General features: G+C 30.8%; 3 protein-coding genes across 5 annotated transcripts; all 3 read left to right on the top strand.

Moving 5' to 3' along the window:
- The first annotated feature begins 436 nt into the window (after positions 1-436).
- Positions 437-3,848, top strand: LOC100786309 (uncharacterized). Its single transcript, NM_001255481.2, is given in 5 exon segments — positions 437-633; positions 1,798-1,912; positions 2,225-2,324; positions 2,891-2,977; positions 3,619-3,848. Coding segments are annotated over 5 exon segments (498 nt in total). The 5' UTR covers positions 437-572; the 3' UTR covers positions 3,754-3,848.
- Positions 3,849-10,990: 7,142 nt separating this feature from the next.
- LOC100785791 (protein PIN-LIKES 7) lies at positions 10,991-18,778 on the top strand. Of its 2 annotated transcripts, XM_041006652.1 has the most exons (12): positions 10,991-11,268; positions 14,336-14,714; positions 14,813-15,042; positions 15,224-15,303; positions 16,375-16,499; positions 16,708-16,829; positions 16,920-17,132; positions 17,430-17,546; positions 17,666-17,766; positions 17,861-17,913; positions 17,998-18,183; positions 18,305-18,778. In XM_041006652.1, the coding sequence occupies exons 3-12, from the start codon at positions 14,905-14,907 to the stop codon at positions 18,427-18,429; spliced, it is 1,260 nt and encodes a 419-aa protein (XP_040862586.1). In that variant the 5' UTR covers positions 10,991-11,268; positions 14,336-14,714; positions 14,813-14,904; the 3' UTR covers positions 18,430-18,778. The 2 variants fall into 2 exon arrangements, with proteins under 2 accessions (XP_040862586.1, XP_003537691.1); XM_003537643.5 differs by lacking the exon at positions 14,336-14,714.
- A 1,005-nt stretch (positions 18,779-19,783) lies between these two features.
- Positions 19,784-26,055, top strand: LOC102661527 (serine/threonine-protein kinase/endoribonuclease IRE1a). 2 transcript variants are annotated; one of them, XM_006590694.4, is made up of 6 exons: positions 19,784-20,317; positions 20,509-21,962; positions 22,752-22,924; positions 23,027-23,273; positions 24,288-24,591; positions 25,492-26,055. In XM_006590694.4, the coding sequence occupies exons 1-6, from the start codon at positions 20,000-20,002 to the stop codon at positions 25,633-25,635; spliced, it is 2,640 nt and encodes an 879-aa protein (XP_006590757.1). In that variant the 5' UTR covers positions 19,784-19,999; the 3' UTR covers positions 25,636-26,055. The 2 variants fall into 2 exon arrangements, with proteins under 2 accessions (XP_006590757.1, XP_006590758.1); XM_006590695.4 differs by having other exon boundaries at positions 19,811-20,309.
- The last annotated feature ends 820 nt before the right edge of the window (positions 26,056-26,875 follow it).

The raw sequence follows: 26,875 nt of genomic DNA, 5'->3' as shown, positions 1-26,875 counted from the left end.
TTGGTTTGTAGCATATTGAAATATTTCCCCCCCCCCCCCCCCCCTTTTTTTTTAAATAACGATAAAATCAAATATTTTTTCAACTGGCAATTACTTCTGTTTTTTTATTTTGTGAGTTATCAATGTTAGATTATTATGACAACTAAAAAGAAACAGAGGACTTTCTGCATTTGCATTCAATTCCTAATAGCGATTAATATAAAACATCTTTTTTTTAAAGAATATACAACATATTTGATAATAACTTGATAAATGCTTTGTATATTGTTTGAGTATTTTCTTATTTGATAATATAAGTATTTTCGTGATAAATGCTTTGTATATGTTGTAGCCCATAAGTTAATGGGCCGTGGCAAAAAGAAACGAGCCCAACTTCAAGTGAATGCACCATACTGGTCTTGTTAATAACGAAACTAAAACGAGATCTAGCGATATTATCGAAGCGCAAAACGAGTAGCAGGATCTGTTGTTTTTGTTCTTTTTCGTTTTCTACGAGGAAGGAAAATAACAATAACAGAGGAAGAAAGAAAATTACACAGTTTCAATTTCAGTATCAGCTACACTTTTTAGAAATGGCTACTCTATCAAGCTTCATCGCTACGCCGAAGAATCCCAATACCCACTTTCTCTCAGGTGATTACTTCCATCACTATCATCATTGTCATTTCCCGAAAGGGCACCACTCTAAAGTGAATAACTGTTCCCTTTTTTCTTTCAATTTTTTTGCACCATTCATTGCTGTTCCTTACACTGTATTTTCCGTTCTGTTGTCGTTCCGTATATCAAGTTTGCATCATTTTTTTTTTCGTGCTTGTGTATTTGTAATTCTCGGATATTCTAAAAATCCCTTTTTTGGGGGGCCAAATGAAAATTGAAAAAATATGGAATTGTTTTAGTTGTGTGTCTCTTTGGTGTTTGGTTCCTAGATAATGCGGAAGCTTGATTAGACTGACATGTGGTTGAATTGCGTTAAGAGAATAAGCCACTTCCCTTAGGCTATGTTTGGTTGGGGTGGAAATGAACTGGTGGAAGATGAGAATTTGAGCTAAACTTGATTGTCGTGTATGCCTATATGCATTGCCATTTTTACTCCAACCAACTATATCATACCCAACATATATTTCTCTTTGTTTCATTTTGAGGAGGATGTGATACTTGATTCTTCATACATACTTGCTGCCGTCTTTTTCTGTGTTTTGATTTAGAGAAAAGTATAGAATTTGGGCCCCAAAAGATGTTACGTTTCCCGTAGTTGTTTTTTTTTTTTTTTTTTGTCTCCAAAAGTTTCTGTCTATGCAAATTGATTCCCAAAGAGATGAACTTGTTAGCAAGTTTATTTTACATTGGTAGAGTGAACTTGTTAGCAAGCTAACACTTTTATGACCTATTTGGATAGACGAAAATCTTCAAAGACAAAAAAAATACGAGTAATGTAACATCTTTGAAGAATTAAATTATATATTTGCTCTGGTTTATTTAGGTTTTTGTGGATATGAGTTGAAGTTAGTATGCATGTAAATCTAATTTTGGAGCCACACAATCCTGATGCCAGGAGATGTAGTCTTGGGCAAGGTATTTGAGTGGGCCTTTTTCTCTTTCCAGGTATTTGGGATTTTTATATCTGTACTACTGGCAAGTGGCAAATAACTTACATCTTTGTGCTAAATTCATGGGAATAAAGCATGGTGTTTGATCCTTGCTACTGTAATTGTGAATGGTATCTTACTAAAGCTATACATATCAAACACCTCCTATCTAGTGATTTTCCTGCAATTCTTATATTCAAATTATTGTCAGGTTCCTCATTGACGATGGACAAATGCTTCTTGAAAATCAGCTCCAGTGAACACTTTCCAGGTTCCTCTTTAAAGACTAAAGCAACACGTAACCAGCCACTTGTTATTCGAGCAGGGTAGGAGGACAGAACTTTCTGGTGCATCTTGTTTTTTTTTTTTTTTTGGGGGGGGGGGGGGGGGGTACATGACTGTTTAGTATATAAGCCTAGAATATGGTTTGGCTACAACATATATTATAACCCTCCAGCTATTCTTGTTCTTGTTTCATTTTGTGTTTCTAATTAAATATTGTTGTGATTGTCGATTGTATCTTACATTTAACTCTTTTGCTTGTCTAAAATATTGGCACGACCATAATTTTAACAGGTTAGTATACCTTTTGGGATTATGTTAACTTTATAGTGTTTCTAATCTTTCTGCTAGAACAGTGGTGATGGTGGAAGACCAAGTAGTGGAAGTGGTTTTGTTGGTGGTTTTGTATTGGGAGGACTAATTGTTGGAGCATTGGGTTGTCTATATGCACCTCAGGTATGTCAACATTTTCCTTTTCTTGTGGCTGGGCAGAAGGTGTCTTGTTTCTTCAATTTATTATCATTTACAGGTGTCTCATTACCCATATTGTGGAATATTGTCTCTACTTGTGAAGAATATACTTTACTTCACTTTGGTCCAACTTTAGTTTTGCTTAAATCTGATGTGAATCTAATCTTAATTCGTTTCCATCACCTTACTCTTATAAAGTTGAGAGATAATTCCCCTCATTATGTACATATGCATCAAATTTCAATATGATTTCTTCATTTTTATTGGCACATCTGCACTGATTTGGTTCTATTTAAGTTGGCTCTCTTTGGAATCATGCATCTATGTTGTTTTTCAACAATTGTTGTGTTAGGTTTGTTTTCACATGCTTGAAAAGAAAGAATGCATGGATGGATTTACTAGTTTTTAAACCTTTTTCTTTCAAGTTTATGAACGACAATTTTTTGAAGATGGAACTGTTTTTTATATGTTGTTTTGACTTGAAAGATTGTTTAATGAGTTTAAAGGTCAGAAAATAGATTATCTTTGACTTCTATGTTATTACTTTGCAGATAAGCAGGGCACTAGCTGGAGCTGACAGTAAAGACTTAATGAGGAAACTTCCAAAATTCATGTATGATGAAGAAAAAGCTCTAGAGGTCAGGAAATTTTCCCACAGTTACTATTTACTTGAAAGTTGAAACCATGCTCATGGAGTGTGTCTGAATGTTTGTGAAAGAGGAAGAACTTCTGCTTATGTTTAGTATGTGAAATTCACCCCCTCCCCCCTCCTTCCTCATAGAAAAAGACAAAAGAAAACATAACCAAAAATTGGTGCCTGGTATAACTTAATGAGTTTGTCCAACAATTGAAGTCAATGACCCAAAATATGAGTAGTGAATTCAGAAAATTTACATTACTTACACATAAGTAAATATTTGCAAAACGATCACAATTACATATAAAAAGTACAATATAAGAAGCTAAATTCATTGTTAATGTAACTAGATTGTTAAGTAAAATCTAATTCACTAGGGTCAGCCTAGTGGTGGGGAGTTGGAGTAGATGCATGAGGACTTAGATTTGGTTCTCATTGCCGTCATTGTACACAGAGAAAACTGTATTATGCAGGAAGTAAAATGTTGCATTTGATTTTGAGGGATTTTTGTTTTGAATTTGGAATTTATGTTTTTTTCACTAGCCATGAGTAAGTGTAGTTTTTTTATTCACTGTGGATATGAGCTTGTCATACAAATTAATTTGATGAAATTCATGTTATCTTCTGCTGTGATGAAAACAGAGGACTCGCAAGGTGCTAACTGAGAAAATAGCACAGTTGAACTCTGCCATAGATGGTGTTTCTGCACAGTTGCGGCCAGATGAAGACTCAAATGAAATTGCCCTGAACTCAGAGGAAATTGAAGCTTCCATATAATTAAAGCAATTTACGATGTCTAAGCACAGATTATCATCTTTTTTTCGTAGTTAAGAAAATACTAACTTTGGTTATTGGATTAAAGTTTTAGGAGTTAAGTTTGCTTATGACATTTAACTATTTCTTTTTATAATGGTTCGTTGTTTACATATGGTATATCTAGTGAGAATACTGGTTTATTGTGAGAAATAAGAACTATAAATTTGAATTTTGATCAAGATTAAAAGTAAGTTAGTAATCACATGAATCTTGATCACTTAAATAAGTTTTCTTTTTCTCACAAAATTATCATCCCTTTTAATCTTTATCGATTTATGTAGAATTATATGGTCTTAATTTACAATTCCCATTTATTACAATAAACAAGAGTTCTCACTTGTTTTTGCTTCTCAAATAATGACAGCGCCAATCAGCCATGAAATTGAAATCAAAGTCGACAAATAAAAAACTGTTTGTCATTTACTCCAAGTTGATGTCACAAATTGCTTTTGCATCATCTAATCTATTAATGTATGTACTTGTCACACGTTGGTTCCAGCAAACATATATAATGAATGGGGGCATAAGCTAGATCTGAAATTTACATTTTATGTTCTGTTCCTGAATAAGTCTCCATTAAATAGACAATGTGACACTGACAAGTTATACCGATAATTCATTTAATTTACAGTCCATCTTTATCTCATATAATTAGTAATATTGAGGGCAGATACATGCTAATTTTTTTAATATTTATATGCAACCCCAATTATTTAAATTTGTATACATCTTGCCTACTAATTATCATAAATAGGGAGAATGATCTTCAGTAAAATTTAACATGAGAGATGTGAATTTATCATATCGATTCAAAACTTGTAAACATGATTTTATAGCTTTTTTTATAAAAAAATAAATTAAATAATTCAACGGGATCCTGTAAATAGAGGTAACAAGGTGAATCAAATTGTACCAGTATGTTATTGGTTTAGGTATACTTAGAGTCACGTGAATAAAAAAAGAATGTAGTTGTAGTTAGTTAAATACACTTTATTAAAAATATTAGTCAAGTTTTATGATAAAGATTAATCGTTGATAAAAATTAATGATAACTTTATATCAATAACATGGTAACTAAAAAAAATATTTATGTGAAATTATTATATATGGGAAATTTATGCTGCAATGAAAAATAATGAATGAACCCTAAAAAAATATTTCCCTTAAAAAATAATGCTTTTTAGTGTTATTTTATAATCAAAACTAGTATTTTAGCATGTATAATGCATATTATTTTTTTACTCAACTTTCCATTTTTGACCTTAATCCAAAGTAATATAATTATTTAATTTTACTTGTCATACTTCATATGTTATACGCAAAATACTAAAACTGAGAGATATAATTAAAAAATTATTATTATTTTATAATAAATAAAATACGTAAAACAAATTATATATATATATATATATATATATATATATATATATATATATTTTAATGATCTTCACTTCTCTTCGGAAAAAAAAAATAATGATCTTCACTTTTTCTTATGTTTGCATTTTGCTTTGTTTTATTACTTAAGTTACTTTCAGTAATTAATTCATGTTAAATTTGATTTTTGTAATAGATATGTTAAATATAGTGTTTGTTTCTTTGACATATTATAAATATATTTTGTCAATCTGATTATGTTACTATAATGGTTAATATGTTTTATTATTGTTGTTATTATTATTATTAAAATATTAGACAAGGTGTATAAATAAAAACTTAAAACGATTTTCCCTTTTATTTTTGGAAACACTTAAAATAAAGAATATAAATAGACATGTTAGCAGCACGTGCAAAGCAAGCATATAGGAAGGAAATTTTGCCACGATTTAAGATTACAATCAAGTCAGGAATGAGAAACATAAGACATCCATGATCTTGTTGTCACCATCTCCAAACCAATAGACAACAAGACTCAAGAAATGAGGATGTTTTGCGATTGGCCTTTCTTTTCTATAATTATTTTGGGTAAATATTGGTGGCCGTTGACATTGCTTCATGATTTTACTCCCTTTTGATTATCAAGGTGACGTGACATCGCTACCAATTTAGACGTATTTTAATACATTTATTTTCTTATTTAATTAAAGATTAATATTAAAGAACTTATGTTTTATTATTATTATTATGGTTTTTTAGGAATTATTATTGCAATATTAATCACCATCTCATATTTCACTTTCTTTTCTCTTTTATTGTTGTAAAATTTATTTACTACTGTTTAATATATATATATATATATATATATATATATATATATATATATATATTAATCTTTTAAGATTTTAATATTTTTTTGAATATTATATTTGTAGCTTTTTAAGATTTTGAATATTTTTTATTTAGGCCCATGAGCAGCAGGGACGAACCTAAACTAAAATATCAGGGAACTAACCACACAAAATAAAATTATCTATACGACTTTATATCATCAATTTTGTACAAAATATTTATAATTAGATATTTTAATATGTTAAATTACATTAATAATCTATCAAAACATACAAAGTTTTTCTTATATGTCACAAAAATAATTAATAATTGAATTTATATTATTTTTTAACAAAATTAATTTCAATGTATACCAACAAATTGTCAATAAAAAAATATTTTTCATCTGATTATGAAATGTTGAAGTGTAATCATGTCACTAAAACATTAAATAAATATATTTGTCTTACACCTTGTCATTATAAATATTATTATTGTAACCTAACTTAATCTTGATCTTATTTCTAGTCAATGTAGGATTTAGATTTTTTTCAATACACATTCTCATATCTAACACTTTTGGACTCGAGACGTGAATGACATGATAGATGATCTGTTTAATAGATATTTACGATAGTCTATGATATCATCTTAAAATATAAATTTTGACCTAACTTAATTCTAAAAGTTAACTTGTAGGATGAGAGTTGTCTCATTTATATATTTTATCTTTAGTTGATGTAAGACTTGAGTTTTTTCATAATAATAAATTCAATGACAACACTTATTTATATGAGATTTGAAAAATAAAAACTCTTTTCGTACAAGAAAATAGAGTTTAATAATTATATACTAACAAAGCTGAATAAATTTTTTTCTTAAATTACTATTAATTAAAAATAAAAATTATATAATAACTAAATTTTAATGAAATATAATATTTAAATAAAATTAGTATTTATTTTATAATTTTAAAAAGTTAGTAGATAAAAATTATTATATAATAACTAAAATTTGATAAAATGTAACATTGAAATTTTAAAAAAATATATTACTATTGATTTTATAATTAAAAAAGTTATGGGATAAAAATAATTATACATTAATTTAAATTTAAATAAATATATTATTCAGTTTCAATTAAAAAAATTTATTCATTAAAAAATCAGATTTCTTTAAAATAATTAAATAATAATCTATTTAATTTAGAAAAAAGGGCTAACCTATGACCTATCAACCGCATGTCATTGTAAGAATTAGTATTTCATAAGTCTATGTCTATTTACTTCGAAGACTAATTCTACCCAACTCGTTTATTTACAAATTAACATGATTGAATAAAATGAAATCAATATCAATTTTCTTCTAATAAACCAACTATTTAAACTATATTTACTCAATGCTTAAATTTCTTTAATCATTATTAAATATGACAACAAACGAATAATTAATATTTATCGGTTAAAAAGAAATTAACATTTATTGATAACAAAATATTTATTATTGTTATCTTTGACCAGAGCATTTCTTGGGATATTATTATTGTAAGATTAATTTCTCAAATAAAATGTTTTGACTAGAAAAACTTCCCAGCAGTTGTCTTTTTTCAATTTTTCATTAAGTACGCGTTAGTTAATATACACTCTAATTCATTGAATGCAGAACTCATGAATTCTTTCTTGTTCGCATACGTTGTTACTTGTCAATTTGAGTTGGAATTCTATAATGCAAAAGTTTAATTATACTTTTCGTCGGTGTGCCTATACTCTTAATTGTCGCTTTCTACTTTTTTTAGTAAATTAAATTCTTTTATTTTTAATATCAAGTACTAATAAACTCAACTTTCTTCTACCTAATATTTTAAATTTATTAGTTTCAATAAAAATATTTGAGATTTTATAATGAATTTTGAGATAAAAGATTTCGTAATATGCGAAATAGTGATATTAAAGTTTGAATAAGTTTTTTTAAAAGTGAAATTTGATGTTTTAGTTGTTGATGTTTAAATAGAATATGGTTTAAAATAATTTAACCAAGACCTGTGAACATAAATATAAAATTGAAAATTTGAGATTTTTGAGTAGAAATAAATTAACAGTAAAACTATTTTTTTTATTTTAATATTAAGAGAATTAATTAACAAAGAAATTAAAATAAAAAAGGACTAAAAAAAATAATCTAAAAATGGTTTATTTATCTTGTTTGATTTTGTTGAATTTTCCAATTAGATTTTGAATTAGAAATATACGGACAAAATATTTGTCATTTGCAACAAATTAAAATAAATTTTACCATTCTAGAAAAGGTTTCCTTAAAAATTAAATTTCAAATTAATAGTACTAATTGAAAGCAATTGCTTGACATTAATATATATTAATTAAAGTCATGCACTGGGTATATATTACTTTTAGGCTTGCAAGTTGCAACAATTTACTAATCAGGCGAGATATTTAATACTTATTATATATGTATTACAAGGCTTATTTGGTGATTCTTAAAAGATTAAATAAAAAACTGAAAACTGAATTGGATTGGCCATTTTTTTAGATCTTAATTGAATTGGCGACTTTGAATTAAAAATAAATAAATATCGATTAGATAATAAAATAAGAAAAAAGATAAATTTAGATTAAATAACTATTCTCCTCAAAATAAATTCAATCTATCTATCCCCTCCAATGTACAAGTAGTCCTAGGTGTCGTGATTAATGTGATGATGAGCTTGATTAAGTTTGGTGGCTGACAGAGATTTAATATAATGCCAGCTGATTAATGTTGTGACTTGTGATTCTCACCTGAAGTTGCGCTTCCCAGTTGTATTATTTTTTTTGGTTAAGAAGTTGTACTGTATTTCTTAAACAGTTACGTTACGTCAAGTAGGGAAGCTAGTGAGTGGTATTCCACCCAAACAGCTCCGATCAGAGTCATTTGTGCAAGTTTATCTACAAGGGAAATTAATGCAACATAAGATTCGCTGTTCAAAGTATATCCTGCTGTCAAATTGCTGGAAAAGGTCTGATAATATATTCAATATCATTTGTCTCCAGGACAATGTTAAAGCGACTGTAAGAAAAAAAAAAAAGAGGACAATGTTTAAGGAATTTATATAACTGTTTTATTTTGATGATGATTTCTGTCAGAAAAAAGAAATCATGTCTGTATCCCACCGGGCCCACGAGAGTTCGGTCATGGTAGTAAGTGATCTTCATGACCTGATATTGTTCTTAGTGGACATCGTTGATGGTTATCACTTTTGAGATTGACTAAAGTACTTATGCAGGAGGAGACATCAGAGGAAGCAAGTAAATAACATTTTATCTCTATTATGCTCTTAACTCACGAATTAACTTGAGTTTCCCTTTTCAAACACTCACCCCACCATCAGGAAAGGAGCTCATATATTTAATTAGAAAGGAGGAGGAGAGAGATCAAATCAAGTTAGGAGATACTAAACTTAATAAGAACAATATCAAATCATAAAATACATAAATTATGAATTATAAATGAAATGGCATTGTCATTTACATGAATATAATTAATAAATTTATACTTTGTTCCTTTTTTTCAAGTTAGGTATGTAGCAATAGTAAGTGTCTTTCACAAGCCTTTATAAGTTACTTTCTAATTAATGGGTTGATTTGATAAGATAGTATATAGGTTATTTTTGAGAAAATTAGTTGCTAACTGAAAAATTGATTTATTAAATTATAAATATTCGATAAAATTAGTTGTTAAAGTAGTGATACAATATAAAATAACATAAATGACATATTTAAAAAGGATAATAGGAAAATTAAATAAATATTTTAAAGATAAAAAGGGAATCAAATATAAAAAGTTAGAAGCTGGACGTTAGGATTTTAAAAAACACTACTTCAAATACTATTTCAAAAAATGCTAGAAGCTATTTCAAAAAATTATTTACTAAACAATTAAATAAGTTTTTCAACTAGTAAAAATAGTTAGATTATGTTCGACAAGATATTTCAACTAGTTTCTGATTTTTTTTTACTAACTTAAAAACTTATTTGGTTGTTTGATAAACAAGTTTTTTTTAGTGACTACTTAATAGCTTCTAGCATTTTTTTAAAATGTTACTTAAATTAATATTTTTTAAAACGCTAACTTTTAGTTACTAGTTTTTTTTTTATATTTTCTTTCCTATTTAATCTTAATATGTTTATCAAATTTTTTGCTTACCATTTTAAAATAAATCATAATTTCATTATTTTTTTTGTCATTTTATACTTTTCAGTTATTTCAACAACTAATTTTATCAAACACTTTTAATTTAATAGGTTAGTTTTTTAATTACCATTTAGTTTTTTTCAATTTTAAGCTAATTTTTTTAGTTAGTTTTGTGAAATATATCCTTAAAAGTTGACTAAAATGGCTTGTAAAATATAATCATAAACTTCTATGAGATATAGTGGTTATTATGATAGGTGAGAACGTTTGGACATATTTAAATTATCTCTAGGTTATTATAGGACCTTCTTCCTTTTCTTTCCCATGTGTTAATTATTCTTTAGCAAGTGTTTTTGAGCCTATTGAACTTAATAATTAGTTATGCGTACATGACCATCTTAAACATATTTGACCGAGTTAAATTTGAGGTAACATTCAATTAAGTTCATAAGTATTACTCATAAAACCATTTAACTAAAATATTAATTACACAGTGCAAACAGTTATACATATTTATGACGTAAAAGATTTTATATAATCATTTAATTATAACTTATTTATATGTTAAGTTTAATAATTTTTAGATGATTTATGATGAGATAATAATGTAAAACTGTTATACCCAGTCAAGTCAATGTATAGATATTAAACTTTATAAAAAATTTATTTAATTAAAAATATTAATTACTCATAACAACATTTAATTAAAATTAAAATATTAATTATTACTTGGCATGTATCATAGAAACCATCGTGTATATAGCCAGGAACCATCGTGTAGAAGAGAAGATGATGTATACATATCCTCCAAAATAATTAACGGGAGAGCATGAACATACATAGTAGTATGAAATTGAACTTGGTCCTATTTGCTTATTGTGCTTACCAATTGACAAGTTGGCTTTGGTCAAAGTTGAAGGAGAGAAAGAACAATCTCTCTGTCAATATATATATGGAAGACAAGCCACGTATAAACTCAATCCTCTGAGGCGAATATATATCTTGTTTCGTCCCTTAATTCTCTCCTTACAAACTCAGTGGTTCTTTTGCTCAAGATTTCTGAACTCAGCCTCTGATTCCCAGGTTTTATACGTCGCCCTCTCTTTCACATATATACATGAGCACTACCATTATATATACTATATCTCTTCCCTCTCATCTTTCATTTATATATAGTGCATCTTCGATTCAGAAAGCTATCATTTTCATTTCAAATGCACGTATTGGTATTAGTTATTAGTTATTGGTGGCCTAATCAGTAATCAATTACTTTTTCAATTTCTGATTGATTGGCTGCCCACCGGCGAGGCTAGCTTCTACGTTTTTTCTTTCCAGATAATTTATATGATCATATATAAAAGATGATTCGTTTCATTTATATATATGTCGGCTGCTGAGATATTCTTAATTTCGATCCACTTAGAATGTGCTTCAGCTAGCTTTCGTGTTTGCATTTTGTCACTTTTATGGGGCAAGCACTTTCACTGGGGGCATGCTTGTTACCCATATACGGATATACCTATGTCAATTACATATCTACATACAAATGAAAAAAAAGTAGGACCGAAAATAAACTAGACCAACTTAAACATAATTTCGATTCGTTGAACTTGATTCTAAATAAAAAGAAAAAATATATATTAAAATTTGTATCTATATATTTAATTTTTATTTTATCTTGTATATGTTTACTCTATATTATTTTTTGTATCCCTGTCTTATCATGAGTTATATTTTCTAGGGAGTAAAATAAAAAAAGGAGATAAAAAAATTAATTATATCTTAAAATCTTTACTAGTCTTTAGGAGGCTGATTTATGAATGACATTAATGATGAAGAGGTTTATAACATCTACACCATGCATAATCAATTGGGTTAGACTTTTCTTTAATAGGTATATATAACTATTGACATGATGTTAGAATTGAAATGATAAAAATTAAATTATTCCATTTGGGTTAGTCTATAAATATATAACTTTCATAATTAAGAACAACAATTATTAATGTTTTCTATTTAATAAAATATTATTTTAAAATAAAATGCTCGTTTAGTTTAAATAATAATTAATTTTCAATAAAATATTATTATATATATTCAAAATATAATTTAATTAAATAAATTTGCAAAATTAAATTTTAATTATATAAGTGAAAAGGATATGCACATTATTACTCCAAATAATTCACGGTCTGAATTAATACTCCACTAATCGAAATCGAAATTTTACTTAAAAACCTGGAGCTTGAAGGCCACAAATTGATATGGAATGGAGGTTTTTTTTTTTATCTCTAAAAAATGTTAACTAATATTTGTTAGGGATCATCAATATGAATACACACAGAACAAATATTTTTTTAGCATGATTTATTTTATATCTAAAAGTTAATTAAGATTTGAATTTTGAATCTGATTGTGGAAAGGAGGTTGTCAATATGAATACGATAATACAACATGCTAGCAGCTAAATATTTTTTTTTTATTCTGATTCATAGCAGCCAAAAAATCAGAGTATTTACGAAACCTCTCCTCTTATAATAATACAATTATAGTACAACTTTACAACGACAACTTTGCAGATACGTGAATAGTCATGAGCTTCTTAAAAATAAATAAAAATGTTCGTTCAAACAAGTTTCGTCCGTTGTTTCTAAATTATTGGATTTGTTGTTTTTAGATGTATTTTGCACCACACATATTTTTTTTTTTTTGGGGGGGGGGGTGGGGCGACAAGATTTACTTCATAAATAATTAATGACTTTGCAGTTTTGTCACCCCTTTCATATCATTTTGGGTATTAATTAGCGTAGTGCCATCATCCTAAATATACGGTAATATTATTATTTTATCCAAATTAGGTTTTATACCACACTAGCTAGAAACATAAATGTGTGAGTCTCTTACACAAAATCAAAATAAAATAAAAACTCATCACTTTAATAATGCACAGCTAGCATTGTTCATAATCAATGTACTGCTTGCCTTTTTTGGGGTGGAGGGCCGGGTGGTATCTACTATTTTGGCCTTTTTCGGGAATAGTTATTATTATATTTATTCATTTATTTATTTTACTTTATTTTTATTTTTCATTATACTCCGTATCATTTATTATATTTATCGTTTACTTTTTTTTTTCTCTATTTCTCTTTTTCTTTCATCTATATATTCCAAAAATTAAGTACATAAGTTTATTGTACCAATTGATTAAAAAAACAATTAAAAACAAATGAATTATAAATCCGATGAAACCATTTAAAACAACAATTTAGATTAACTTCGCAAAAAATTATTTGCAAATAAATTCCTGGCTTCGTGCTTGGTTCTTTCTTGTGTTGCCATCAATCATTCACTTATTGGAACAAAATTCTAACAAAACGACACAACAGTCAACCGACAGTGGGTGTTGAAGGCATAAACATGGAATAAACCTTACTCGGGGGAGGCGGGATCTGAGACGGACGTTACAATTAACGTGGGGAAAAGTTTCGAAATTATTAAGGTGCAAGTACACAAAACGTTGAACTCGGTTGAAACTCTAGAATTATCTTCAGTTTCTACTTTCAAGCAATGAATCACGCTAGACAACAGTTGTCTCTTGCATAACGCTTATCATCTTTTCCAGCTTTGATGACAAATCTAAACGATATATATGTTTGTTCGGTTGTCAATAATTGAAGCGCAAAAAAAAAACAGTTTCCGTTAATCATAAACATTTTTTTTTAAAAGTATATTTACTTGCTAAAATTATCATATTGATTTATATTAATTTGAAAATTTAAAATTTCTCTAGTTCCTTGAGAATAGATATGAAGGAATAATATCTCTTAATTGATTAATCAAAGTGTTGAAAAATAATATAAGATTATAATACGTTTCACATGTATGCGAAAATGATTTATTTAATAAAAAAATTTATGTTTGATTTCTTATTACGTGTAAAATTTTATGGACTAACATAATTACCTATTACAAATAAAATTAATCTTTGATCCAACGTCTAATGCATACATCCATGATCACAAATAAAAAAAAAACTCTCATACTTGATTATCAAACAGTCAATTGAACAATTTTGTGCAAGCGGACGTAGGCTAATACTTTCAGTAATTAAGAATCTGCGACTTATAGAAATTCTTAATGTCACTGTCAGGTGAAGTGCAATTTGCAGTTCTTTCTGTGAAGCTTAATTAAGAATTGAAAATAATTATTCAAGTTGGAGACGGACACATGTCTCTGTCTCTACGTACAAGATTCATTTGATTTCAGAGATCTTGCTGAATTAGGAATCAAAGTTTCAACCAGCACCTACTCTGCAATCTACATAGTCATAAAGGGAGTGTTGCAGCTAAGCAATGACATTACATATAGTAACGCAGGCATGCTGATGAGTTCAATGTGTTGGTCTGTGTTTGGCTTTGCCCGAAAAATACACACATACCATGTTAAATTGTTAATCAACAAGTTATATACTGAATTGGCACTCAGTGATTGGACTTGAACTTACTATCCGTCCCTACTTAACAACACTTGTTAGTTATTGGTCACTGTCCCACTTCACATTTTTTTTTTTTCTGGTTTTGGATTCTAATGATTCATCTCTGTTCTTTCATGTTAACTCATCCTATAGGAAAAAAAAATATAAAAGCAAAAATCAGAGTCCAGAAGTAATAATAAGCGGCAAACAGAAGACATAGATCAGCACAAGAAAAGCAAAGGAAGATGGGTTTTCTGGAACTATTGGAGGTGGCTTCTATGCCAGTTATTCAAGTCCTACTTATCAGTGCATTGGGAGCTTTGATGGCAACTCAGTTTTTCGATAATATTCTTTCACCAGACATTCGGAAAGCCTTGAACAAGGTAAGAGATGAATGTTATATTAAACATGTATAATGATTAATTAATGAATAAACACCTGCTCAATGCTTCCCCATTTATTCCTTTGAATAGACAACAAATGCAGCACAAGCTCTGCATGGTTCTAATCAAACATGTATATTTTAACATTTTTTTGTTGTGTTTTCGTTTGCCTGTTTTGCAGATTGTTTTCGTTATATTCACACCTTCACTTGTGTTTTCCAGTTTCGCCAAGAGTGTTTCACTTGATGATATGATATCATGGTACGCATGGATTTGTTTTCCACTCTAAATTTTTTTGGCATGATTTTGTGTCATTTTTATAAAAATGCTAATTACGACGAAATAATTTTCACCAAACAAGCAAGAACTATACGTTTTCCATCAAAACTTATTTATGTTAAATATTTAGTTTTAGTCTCTAAAATTATGATTTGTTGTGACTTTAATATTTAGAATTAACAAAATCCTAAAAAAGTTTTCGAAATTGTAATTTGTCACTTGCTTTAGTCCTAAAATAAATGATTACATTTAAGGACTTTTTTTGGGATACATATAAGGACTTGATGAAACAAATTACTGTTTTAAAGACTTTTTTTATAAATAAAAAAATCATTAAATCTAAGGACTGAAGTAACAGTGAATCTCATTTTCAATAAACTATAATGACCAACTTTGTCCTAAACATCTCACTCATTTTATGTGGCCGTGTTTGTGTTGATGCATTCGTTTATTTTGCCTCTGCTAGTCTTATTGAATAGAAAAGTACTTATAACTTGTTCGATTCGGCATCTATCCAGTATCCACAAAGGATACGTGTCAAACGTAGAGCTAATAGTGCCAAATCATGTCCACGAAGTTTGCATATAAAGCCAATCACTTTTGGTTTCCATTGTCCACTAACACATAAACACGTGGATTTCGTATTCGCTAGGCGCAAGAAGGTTTCTTACGTATAACATCTTTGTTTTTAATATGTATTTCTTGAACTGTTTTTCTTCATAAAAAGCCTAAAAAACTAAATGAAAAAAATAAAAGGTTACCGATCAACTATAATGTCAATCAATACATGTACAAGAGCATTCTTATTGAGGAAGAATTAAGAATGAACTTTAAGCTTTTTAATTAGGGGACAGGAGAGGAATTAAGAAATCTCCCTCGTGGGCACTGCAGAATACATAGTTATAAGCGTCATTAATTATCACACACAATGCACAGACTTTGACTTTGATACATTTTGTCACTGTTAGTACTGATGGATTATGAATGCAAGTTGGAGGTTCTTTTGTATTAATGGATTTTGCTAAACCATATCATGTTGACCCATCTATGCAGGTGGTTTATGCCCGTTAATGTTGGACTTACCTTCTTAATTGGAGGGATTATAGGATGGATACTTGTAAAATTACTGAAGCCCAATTTGAAAGTGGAAGGTCTTATTATTGCTGCATGTTCATCAGGTATCATATAGAAAAAGTTATAGTATGCTGAGCAAGGGTAAAATTTGAAGAAATGGATGCATCATGCATGTCTTAATACATTGTAAAATTTATGCCACCATCCCCATCCAATCCTTCTTCATTTTTCACTCCTTCCTAGCTGTGTCTTAATTTTATTAGAAAACCTTCATCTAAAATGTACTTATTTCATGAATGCTACTTTGATCAGGAAATATGGGTAACCTTCCTATTGTAATCATCCCTGCTATCTGTGATGAGAAAGGAGGCCCATTTGGTGCACGTGATATTTGCCGCAATAATGCACTCTCTTATGCATCTTTCTCTATGGCGGTAAGACATCCTATTTACATTTAAAATATTTGCTTATAGCATACTATTGTGTAGAGTATCTTATTAACTCGCTTGTTTTGTTAATTGTAGCTTGGTGGCATCTTCATTTGGACCTACACATACCAGACGGTAAAAAGCAGATCTTTGAAATTTAAGGCACTGGAAGCTGCTGAGATTGTAAAGGTTCCCAACAAAGATTTTGATGCTAATGCAGAAACTCACCTTCTCAAGGATAATGACAGTGAAGACACAACAATACAAGTGCCAACATCGACTTATATAGGTGACACTGAAAACCAAATTGTAAGACCTTAACAACCCATGCACTACACTACGGATATTACTTGTTTCTGTACGAAGGTTTTCAAAATTAAAATCAGTATGCATTTACTCGGTGTTGGTGTGTCAGTCTAATGAATGCAGCTCATTTACTCTTCACCCCATCAAATTTTATCTATATGAAAGTGATTATTCACAGCTAACCTAGTAACAAATTAACAATAATTAGTATAATCCTATCCCATTAAGCATGCATATAGACCATAATATATCAAACATTCTCAACTACAACTAGTTACTAAACAGGATGTGAATTTTCAGATTGTAGACCAAGATCAGTCCAATGTATCAAAGAAGAGAGAATCATCTTGGCATAGAATGGTAGAAGTTATGAGCCATCTTCTGGCAGAACTAATGTCACCACCTGCAATTGCAACAGTGAGTTCCCTTTTTTTTTTTCTGCTTGCTTTGCTAGATTTGTTTCTTGGTTTTCAGTCTCTAGTTTGTACTACATCAATGCAATTTGACATTCATCTACTTTCATATTCCATGATCAGTTTTTTGGTTTCCTCTTTGGTGCGGTTGCATGGCTAAGGAACATAATAATAGGAGACGATGCTCCACTTCGTGTCATCCAAGACTCTCTTCAATTACTTGGGTATGCATCTTTGCTCATGAAACCAAATTCGTTCTCCAGTGTCATTTCTTTTCCAACCACAGTTATCGATCTGATTGAATTCATTGCTTTGCAGGAATGGGACCATTCCTTGCATTACCCTTTTGCTTGGTGGTAACCTCGCTCAAGGTATCAAAAATCCTAGCGGCTTTTTATTTTATTTTATTTTATATCAATTTCATGGGCTTAGCTTACTTTGTCATGAAATTGCAGGCTTGAAATCATCAAGTGTCAAACCTTTGACCCTCATTAGCATCATCATAGCTCGACTTTTGTTACTACCTATTATTGGATTGTTTATTGTAAGAGCAGCCGCAAATTTTGACTTACTCCCTGTTGATCCTTTATTTCAATATGTGCTGGTGATGCAGTATGCGATGCCACCAGCTATGAATATTAGTAAGTGATACAGTTCATTCCATATTTCCATGTGTGCTTTTAATTGAAGTACATTCACTTGATCTTTCATTAGCCATAGATTCCTTATTGTCAAAATTCAATGATATTAATTATTATGCAGGTACAATGGCTCAGCTGTTTGAAGTAGGAAATGAAGAGTGTTCAGTTATCCTCTTGTGGACATATAGTGCTGCAGCCATAGCACTCACTGCCTGGTCAACATTCCTCTTGTGGCTACTATCTTAAGGCGTCTTCATTCCTGATTTCACTGCCTAAACACTTTTATACAGAAACACATATAATGGCTGTGTGACTGACAATGTTATACAACAATTTTCTTTCACCACTTTTGTTCTAGTCAAGGTCACATATAACCCATGCCACACAACATAGAAGTTAGGAGACTGAAGTGATTGGCTTTCTCTTCCCCTACAACACAAGACACTGCCATTCAGAAATTAAGTATCTAGCAATTCCACCCATGTCTTCCTTTTCGGCAACCTTCTACAGGGACAAATTGTATTTTAGGTACTGAAAAAAGTTTGTGTTTTATGTAGTTCTCCATTGGAAACAAAACAAAAAGGGTTTACTTATAGCCATTTTCCCATTTTGATTCTTTGTATTTTTATTCATTTTTTAGTTCAATTCTTCTTGTATTTCAGAAACTAGTCTTACCGAATTTATATTGTTTAATAACATTTTATATTCAATGAGAACCACTAGGTCAAGGGGTTTGGGGTAAATGGATAATATACATGAAGTTTTAGGTTTGAATCTACCATTGTGCACAAAAAAAAAAGAATGAAATTTTTAATCTACGGTTGTGCACAAAAAAAAAGTGAATGAAATTAAAAAATTTCATTCTTAAGGAGATATTTAGAAGAAAATGCAATAGAATTTACATAAAATTATGAAAATGGCTCATGATTTTTCTAATGTGTTAATCCAATCATATTGTGTTTTTAGCTTTTTCTCCTGTTTTTCTTTTTGGATAACGAGTTAACTCGACGACTTAAAGTGGATCTCGTCATATAAGACCTTCTTCAAAATTTACTGTTTTAGTGAAAAAAATTGTTTCCAAATTTTTTTTAATGTTGTCTTAGGTAGAATTGAAGATATTTCTAATGTTTTAAAAAAAATTAAGTTAAAAACGTGATTAAATCTCAGTCCCTAATTTAATCTAATGATTAAAAATTTATTAATTAAAAATTCTCCGGTTATTTTTTATTGAAGACGATCTGAATCGATGACAAGATTGTATATAGGGCACCCTTGGATGGTGGAATCCCACATATTTATCTCAAATTATTCAATCAAGACCAAGCTCACCCAAAAACAGAAAAATTCTAAACCGTTGTTTAAGATAATTTCTTGCTTACTTTTTCAATTTTTAACACGTTTTTTATTAACGGTTTTCCTTTATTAGTATCATTGTTTTCTCTATTCGTTTGTGCTAGCTATTCATAATGTTTTTAACTTTCACTATTTTTTTATGAGAAATTGAAAAGGAAGATAAATTATTAAATGATAAGGAACGGAATTGTCATTCTCTAGTTCTATGTGTTGTATAAGTATTTGGTTATTTCGTTGCATTATTTTCAGTCTTGTGAAATAAGGGCTTCATGCCCTTTATTCTTAGGTTTGTGATCATTTTCTAATTTAAAATGATCACACTGACATTATTATATATTGGACCTTGAAATAAATGGAACTGTATAGAGTTTGACGGAAAACGAGGGGTGGGCGATCCCAACAGAACATGGCATTGCATAAAACACAGCGAATGGAAGTGTTTTGATGTTACCAAACAAGGCAAATGAAGTGTTGTCGTGTTTCAATCTTTCTCTTATCCCTAATTCGTCTCTTTTTTTTCGCCTCAGAATCCCAACAACTCTCTCTTCCCTCTCTACCCCCCTCCTCGGTTAAACCGGCCACGGCACTTGTTGCTGCCCTCGATGGCACTATGTATTTGGTGGACAGTGTTTCTGCGAGGGTCATTTGGTCTTTTTCAACTGGATCTCCAATCTACCACCACTCCTATCGTGTTTCCATCAATGATCCCAACGTTACCGGTCTCATTGAATGCGGAGATGACTGGGAATTAATCCTCCATGACGCTCACTTTGGTAAAACGGTAGTGTATAACACATCAAATATGTCATATGTCAATGCTTTTTTATATTCTATGGTCCTGTGATGTTACTAAGAAACATTAGGTTTCTGATTTATTATCTCCTTTATGTAATTGGAATTGATGACTCTTGATTGATTATGCACCGTTTATTCAACTAGAAGTTGCGTTTAAAACTTTTTTCATGCCTGCAGAGACTCTCTGAATCAATTGCAAATTATGTTGCTTTAACCCCTACCGAAACAAAGGAGGGAGCATCCATATTTGGATCCAAAAAAAACACTATGTTTGAAGTGGATGCGAAAACTGGAGTGCTTGTTCGAACGCACTATGATCTTGATCATGCTTCTAATGTGGTGTTGAGTGATGATGATCGGCGGCAGCGTGCTACAGCTACAAAGAATAATGAGCTTGTTGATCCTGCACAGCTGGACCCACCTGAGTTCTTGCTCAAGATAACTAGGACCGATTATGTTTTGAAATCTCTTGGTAAAGCAGGAATAGTTTTGTGGACTATGAACGTGGCTGAATTTAAGGCTAGATTAATTTGCCAACATAATGAATATCCTTCTGGAAGGGATTCATTTTATCCAGAGGATGGGTATGTTGTAGACCGTGGCTTAGATTTTGCTATGCCGTATGCATGTTGGGACATGAAACTAAATGAAGTCTACCGCCAACGCAAGAATTTTCTGTTACATCCGGCTGCTGGTATTTATCAAGAGAATGGTATGCTCCCATTCCATACTTCAGAGCTGATGCTTCCATCACAACCTGAAATTGATGGATTTATCCTTGGCCAGGGTGGTAATATGATGCTGCCTTTGCCCGTATCAAATTCTTTGCCCTCTTTGCAACAAAAAATCGACTTCTATGAGAGCAATGATAATGTAGCTATGCTTCCTCGGCCTCTTATGGAGATTACTACACAAGAGGAAGTTGATCCAAAAAAGGTGATTGAATGGTCAACAACATTACCCCTTGTGTTATTTACCATCTTTCTTGGCTTTTTTATTTTCTACCACTATTTGGTGGTTACAAATAAAGACCAAAACAGGGAGTTAAATTCAAAAAGTTTTCCTCCTAAGAAGAAGAAAGCACGCAAGTCAGTAAAGAACAATATCACCGTTGACAACAGACAGGATAAACCTATGTCATCGGCTGAGGAGGATATACTAACACATATGGAGACAAACACTGATACATATACACAGATGCAAGTTGATGGACGCAGAATTGGTAAACTGTTTGTATCAAACAAAGAAATTGCTAAGGGAAGCAATGGTACCATTGTTTTTGAGGGGACATATGAAGGCCGAGTTGTTGCTGTCAAACGTCTTGTCCAAGCTCATCATGATGTAGCCCATAAAGAAATCCAAAATCTCATTGCATCTGACAGACATCCAAACATTGTTCGATGGTATGGGGTGGAATGTGATCATGATTTTGTTTATCTTGCTCTAGAACATTGTACATGCAACTTGGATGATTTGATTCATATGTACTCTGATACATCAGAGAACCCAACAATTAGCGAGGATCAATATTCTAATTTTTTAAAAAATGCTCGAATGGAGTTGAGGAATGATATGCAATATCTTTGGAAAGCAAATGGATTTCCATCATCTCTGTTACTGAAATTGATGAGGTTAGTGAAAATATTGAACACTTTGTTTGCTGATTCAGTCAACTATCACTGGATGTGATGTATCACATTTTTAGGCTGGAAAAAAGGTTGTAATATTTCACTCATCTAATTAGTAAAAATGGTGAGTGAAAGTTGTTAGAACTACCTGAATTTGCAGACAAGGGAGATACCTTATCCATGGATGAGTGCTGTAGTAGCCAACTTGGGTAGCAACTTCTGTTATTGACATGCACCTAATGTTTTTCTATTAGAAATAGAACTATAGAAACCATTTTTTTAATAAGCTATAGAAGCTAAAGTTTCATATGGTAGTTGAGTTTTAGGCTAAAAAAATCTACCTAGTTAAGGTGATGTGGAGTAGCATTTCTATAATTGGAGAGAAAAGAAAAGGATCTATCATAAATGTGGAGCTAGATCTAAGGTGGTAGGTTGGCAGCTCCCATAAAGAAAAGGTGAGATAGTAATAATTTGGGCATTACCTTGTAATAGGAGAATCCAGTAGGATGTGAAAGACACAAGTACGGCATATGGAGGTAAAAAGATAAAATAGTAAAAGATTGGTAGAAAGGGTAGAAGTGACCAAAAAAAGTTAAGAATATGTAGGTTGGTGTTGTTTAATTTCCATTTAGGACTCTTGTTGAGTCAAGTCATTCTGTCATTGGAGGTTGTTAGGTGTTTCTATTTAGTAGAGCTCAAACATGAGGGTTCAATTATTACATTATTGTTTTAACTTATTTGTTTATTTTCTGTTGTCAGCGTCTTGACTTTCACTTTTATTTTGAAACACAGGGATGTAGTTTCTGGACTTGTTCATTTGCATGAACTAGGAATAATACATCGAGATTTGAAACCCCAAAATGTTTTGATAATAAAAGAAAAATCATTATGTGCAAAGCTTTCTGATATGGGAATTAGTAAACGCCTTCTTGAGGATATGTCTTCTTTGGGTCACACTGTTACTGGTGAGTAGAAGCATTGATTTACAGGTCTTAGCTCTTAATCAATTCTTTGTTCTTATTCTTAATCTTACAATAAGGTTCAATCAATGTCTTAATTGCATGTAGGCTGTGGAAGTTCAGGGTGGCAAGCACCGGAACAACTTGTTCAAGGACGTCAAACACGAGCTGTGGATTTATTTAGTTTAGGTTGTGTTCTCTTTTTCTGCATGACTGCAGGAAGACATCCATTTGGAGAACGTCTTGAGCGTGATGTCAATATTGTGAAAAATCAAAAGGATCTTTTCTTAGTGGAGTTTATTCCTGAAGCTGATGATCTTATTTCTTGTTTGTTAAACCCTAACCCTGATCTCAGGTATATCATTCTCATTCAATGTCAGTTTTAGGATAATAGTTATACCTTCTCATATATATTAATAATTTGCATCTTGTTATGAATTACTTATGAAATGTTTATTTGTTATTACCTCTGAAAATCCAGCTTTTGATTTTGCTAGATGTTGTCCATGTATGAAATGTCAATTGAGATTTTTCTCTAGTATTCAAAGTTTAATTGACCAATATAAATAATAAAATGGAAGAGCGATACTCTATTTTGATAAATCTGTAATAATCAGTATTATGAGTTGTTGAATATATGCTGATGTTAATCAGACTTCTTTTAAGTTGAGCCAAAAATTGGTCAGAATGGGTTAAATGAAAATGATGTGATTTAACATGGTCACATGGAGGTATTCATCTTGAATATAATGCAAAAAACAGTCATTCAGGTTGTTATGGACCTAATGACACATTTGTTATGGTTCTCTAATGAAAGTTATTGAAACATCTGTATTTAATGGTGCTGCCGGTGCACCTTCAACTGGCTTTTTAATAATTCCAATAGCAGTTTGGACATTGCTTTAAATGTATGGATACTCATTATGGTGCTTTTGGGCCATGAATGAATTCCAGAGCAAGAAGCTTATTGGAAAATTGAATCTCTTATTTGGTGAAAATATTACCTATTTAGGATCTACATTATTCTGATTTGTATTTTGATTTTATAGTTATATTTCTTTGTTTCCTTATTCACTTTATCCTTGTTTACTGTATAATTAATGCAAATTGTGAGGAAAGGTGATTGCCTTGCACATGCATGCAGATGTATGGTTGGAGCAAAATAATTATCCGTAGGAGGTTTTCAAAGGGATTATGTTGCATGCAATTGCCAAATTAACATGAGATATAATTGCATAAATTATGATAAGATTCAGAGGGATTGTCTGAGAACTTTCAATGAGTAGAGAGACTGGAATTATATATTTTTGTGTGTTTGTCTTGTCACAAGTAAGTGATTCATTGAAGAAGTTATTTCATTTATTGTCAGGCTAACGGCGATTGAAGTATTGCACCATCCTCTTTTTTGGAGCTCTGAGATGAGACTTTCATTTCTTCGTGATGTAAGTGACAGGGTGGAACTTGAAGATAGAGAAATTGATTCTGATCTTTTGAAGGCACTAGAAAGCATTGCTCCACTGGCTTTAGGTGCAAAATGGGATGAGAAGCTAGATCCTGATTTCATAACTAACATTGGTCGTTACCGAAGATATAAATATGACAGTGTTCGAGACTTGTTGAGGGTCATGAGAAATAAGCTAAATCATTACAGGGAATTGCCTCAAGAAATTCAGGTTTTTTCTTGGACTAACATTTTCCCATGATAATTATTTTTCTCTTGGTGAAACCCATGAAACTACTTCACTTTCAAAGTCTCATTATCTAGAATTGTATTAAATAATCCAATGTTGCTTTAACAAATGTTGCAATTAGCATTAGTGAAAAAAATGTAGCTCTTGATCAAAATTAGCTCTAAATGTTGTGGTAAACTTCATTTTTCAAATTCATCCCTAATACCAGTTACACCAAGTGAACTCTGAATATTTTATGGATGTGTTTTAGTAATTGTTCACTTTAATAATAATTTTGCCTTGCAATATCCACAATATTTTCCTTTTTCACAATCATCTCTTGCAACATTCCCCCAATATCTAAACTCACGTCCTTCAAAATTTATTTTCAACTAAAACCATATCTGAACTCTGATGTTTTATCACATGAGACGATTTCCAAGTGCATTTCCTTTTATTGCTTTTTATTTCATATCTCCCTTGTTTTTCATGATTGGGTAGTTACTGGATTGGATTTATCATTTATGGATTGCATGGGTAGGGTTGAAGGTCATCATTAGTAGGAGAATGAACCAACCTCCATTTTCTTAAGCTGAAATATACAAATGCAATTTTCAGGAAGGATGGAGTATTTCTACCCATTTCCAGCATAATGTATTTTTTTCTTTGCCTATTTTTATGATTCTTTGATATCAACTTTTCTGATTTCTTTATGAATTGAGGGAGGCCAGTGTAATGTTAAAAAATGAGAGGCTCTTGAGTGTAATTTCATTAAACTTCAGGGAATGTAACCTGTGGAGGTAAATTCATCATAATGCATATTAATCAATGCTGATAACCCAGGAATGATTTGGTCATCTTTACATGTGTGTGGCTTCTAATTTATTTCTTTTTGCTTATCAGGAACTGATAGGACCTGTTCCGGAAGGATTCAATGACTACTTTGCAAGTCGATTTCCAAGACTCTTGATTGAAGTGTACAAAGTTATATACAAAAGTTGCAAGGACGATGAATGCTTTCAAAGATATTTTAGAAACATTAACTAGTGTCTTGGTCTTGCTTGGATGGCTTGACAGTTTATCAGTAGGAAAAGAATGGTTGGTTGCAGCATGGAGCAAAATCTGTTTACATTTACAGAATGGAGCAGTAGACTTGTAATGTAATATAATGTACATATGTTGCCATTCGCCACTGATTAATCTACCCCAAAGTTACACAATGGGACACCATCTGTATCGTCCCTAGACCCTAGTGTTCAGAGGATTCAGCTAAATGTACATTAATATATTTTACATGGCTTTGAGGAGGGTGGGAGGGGATTCTTGAATGATTACCTTTTTACTTAAGTCATATAGAAATTAAGAATTGTAAAAACTTTAAATGTTTCAAAAGTCTATACAGACAGGAATTAGGAGCAGGCAGTTAGTTCATGGAACCAAAATAAATGATTATTATGACATCTCAAAGATCCCGTGCTTGAATTTTTCATCTGATTTCGCTCTATATTATTGTGTATTCTACTAAAATCTAATAGGAGAAGTGGAAGTTGAAAATCTTATATCACGTGCAGTTCCAAATTGACATCATATATAGGTTAAATTTAATTTTTGGTCTCGGATTTATTTATTTTTTATTTTAGTTCCTTGCAAAATATGGAAATAAAATATTTTATGAAAATTGTTCGGTTAACTCATTCTACATTTATGATAACTCCATTTATTCTCTTGTGTGACATCATATATGGTGTTTGTTTGTATCAGATATGTTTCTGGCTTTATGCAGGACCTCATCTATAATGGGTCCTTACTCAAAAAATTGTAAATTGGTTGTCTGAAGTAGTGATAAATGATGAAGTGCACACTAGTTCAATTCTTTTCCTCCTTTTCTCTTCTTCGCCATAAAAAAGAAGCAAAAAATTTGCCTCAACTTGGATCATTCATGGTTTACTGTTTGGGACTGTAGTTTTCCCTATGCTCAATGTGATCACACTGGCTAGGAAACAAAGTAGCTTGAGAAAAATTGCAATCGTTAGAAACCTCTCCACAATTTGAAATGCAACATTAGATGTATGTAAAAATTAAGAAGATGGAGGAGCCGTACTAGGAGGAAGATAGTGTTCTTCTACACGATATAGCAGTAACATGCTTTAGCAACTAACTATGGTGTCAACCAGGAAAGTGTTATTACAGCGCATGGAAATTGTGGGAGGGCTTTGTCATCTCAATTTGTTTCCAGTGAAAGCTCGTTGTTATGCTAAGGCTATTATTAGAGTTTTTTTCATTTAAC

This window comes from Glycine max, chromosome 11, assembly GCF_000004515.6.
Source record: "Glycine max cultivar Williams 82 chromosome 11, Glycine_max_v4.0, whole genome shotgun sequence".
Taxonomy (NCBI): domain Eukaryota; kingdom Viridiplantae; phylum Streptophyta; class Magnoliopsida; order Fabales; family Fabaceae; genus Glycine; species Glycine max.
This window is presented reverse-complemented; position numbering and strand designations above follow the sequence as displayed.

What these genes read in the sequence shown, in the direction of transcription:
- LOC102661527 (XM_006590694.4), top strand. Translation starts at nt 20,000, where the DNA reads ATGAAGTGTTGTCGTGTTTCAATCTTTCTCTTATCCCTAATTCGTCTC. An exon ending in ACGCTCACTTTGGTAAAACG is followed by an intron (nt 20,318 to 20,508) that starts GTAGTGTATAAC and finishes TCATGCCTGCAG; the next exon opens with AGACTCTCTGAATCAATTGC. An exon ending in AACCCTAACCCTGATCTCAG is followed by an intron (nt 23,274 to 24,287) that starts GTATATCATTCT and finishes ATTTATTGTCAG; the next exon opens with GCTAACGGCGATTGAAGTAT.
- LOC100785791 (XM_003537643.5), top strand. Translation starts at nt 14,905, where the DNA reads ATGGGTTTTCTGGAACTATTGGAGGTGGCTTCTATGCCAGTTATTCAA. An exon ending in CTTGATGATATGATATCATG is followed by an intron (nt 15,304 to 16,374) that starts GTACGCATGGAT and finishes CCATCTATGCAG; the next exon opens with GTGGTTTATGCCCGTTAATG. An exon ending in TATTGCTGCATGTTCATCAG is followed by an intron (nt 16,500 to 16,707) that starts GTATCATATAGA and finishes TACTTTGATCAG; the next exon opens with GAAATATGGGTAACCTTCCT.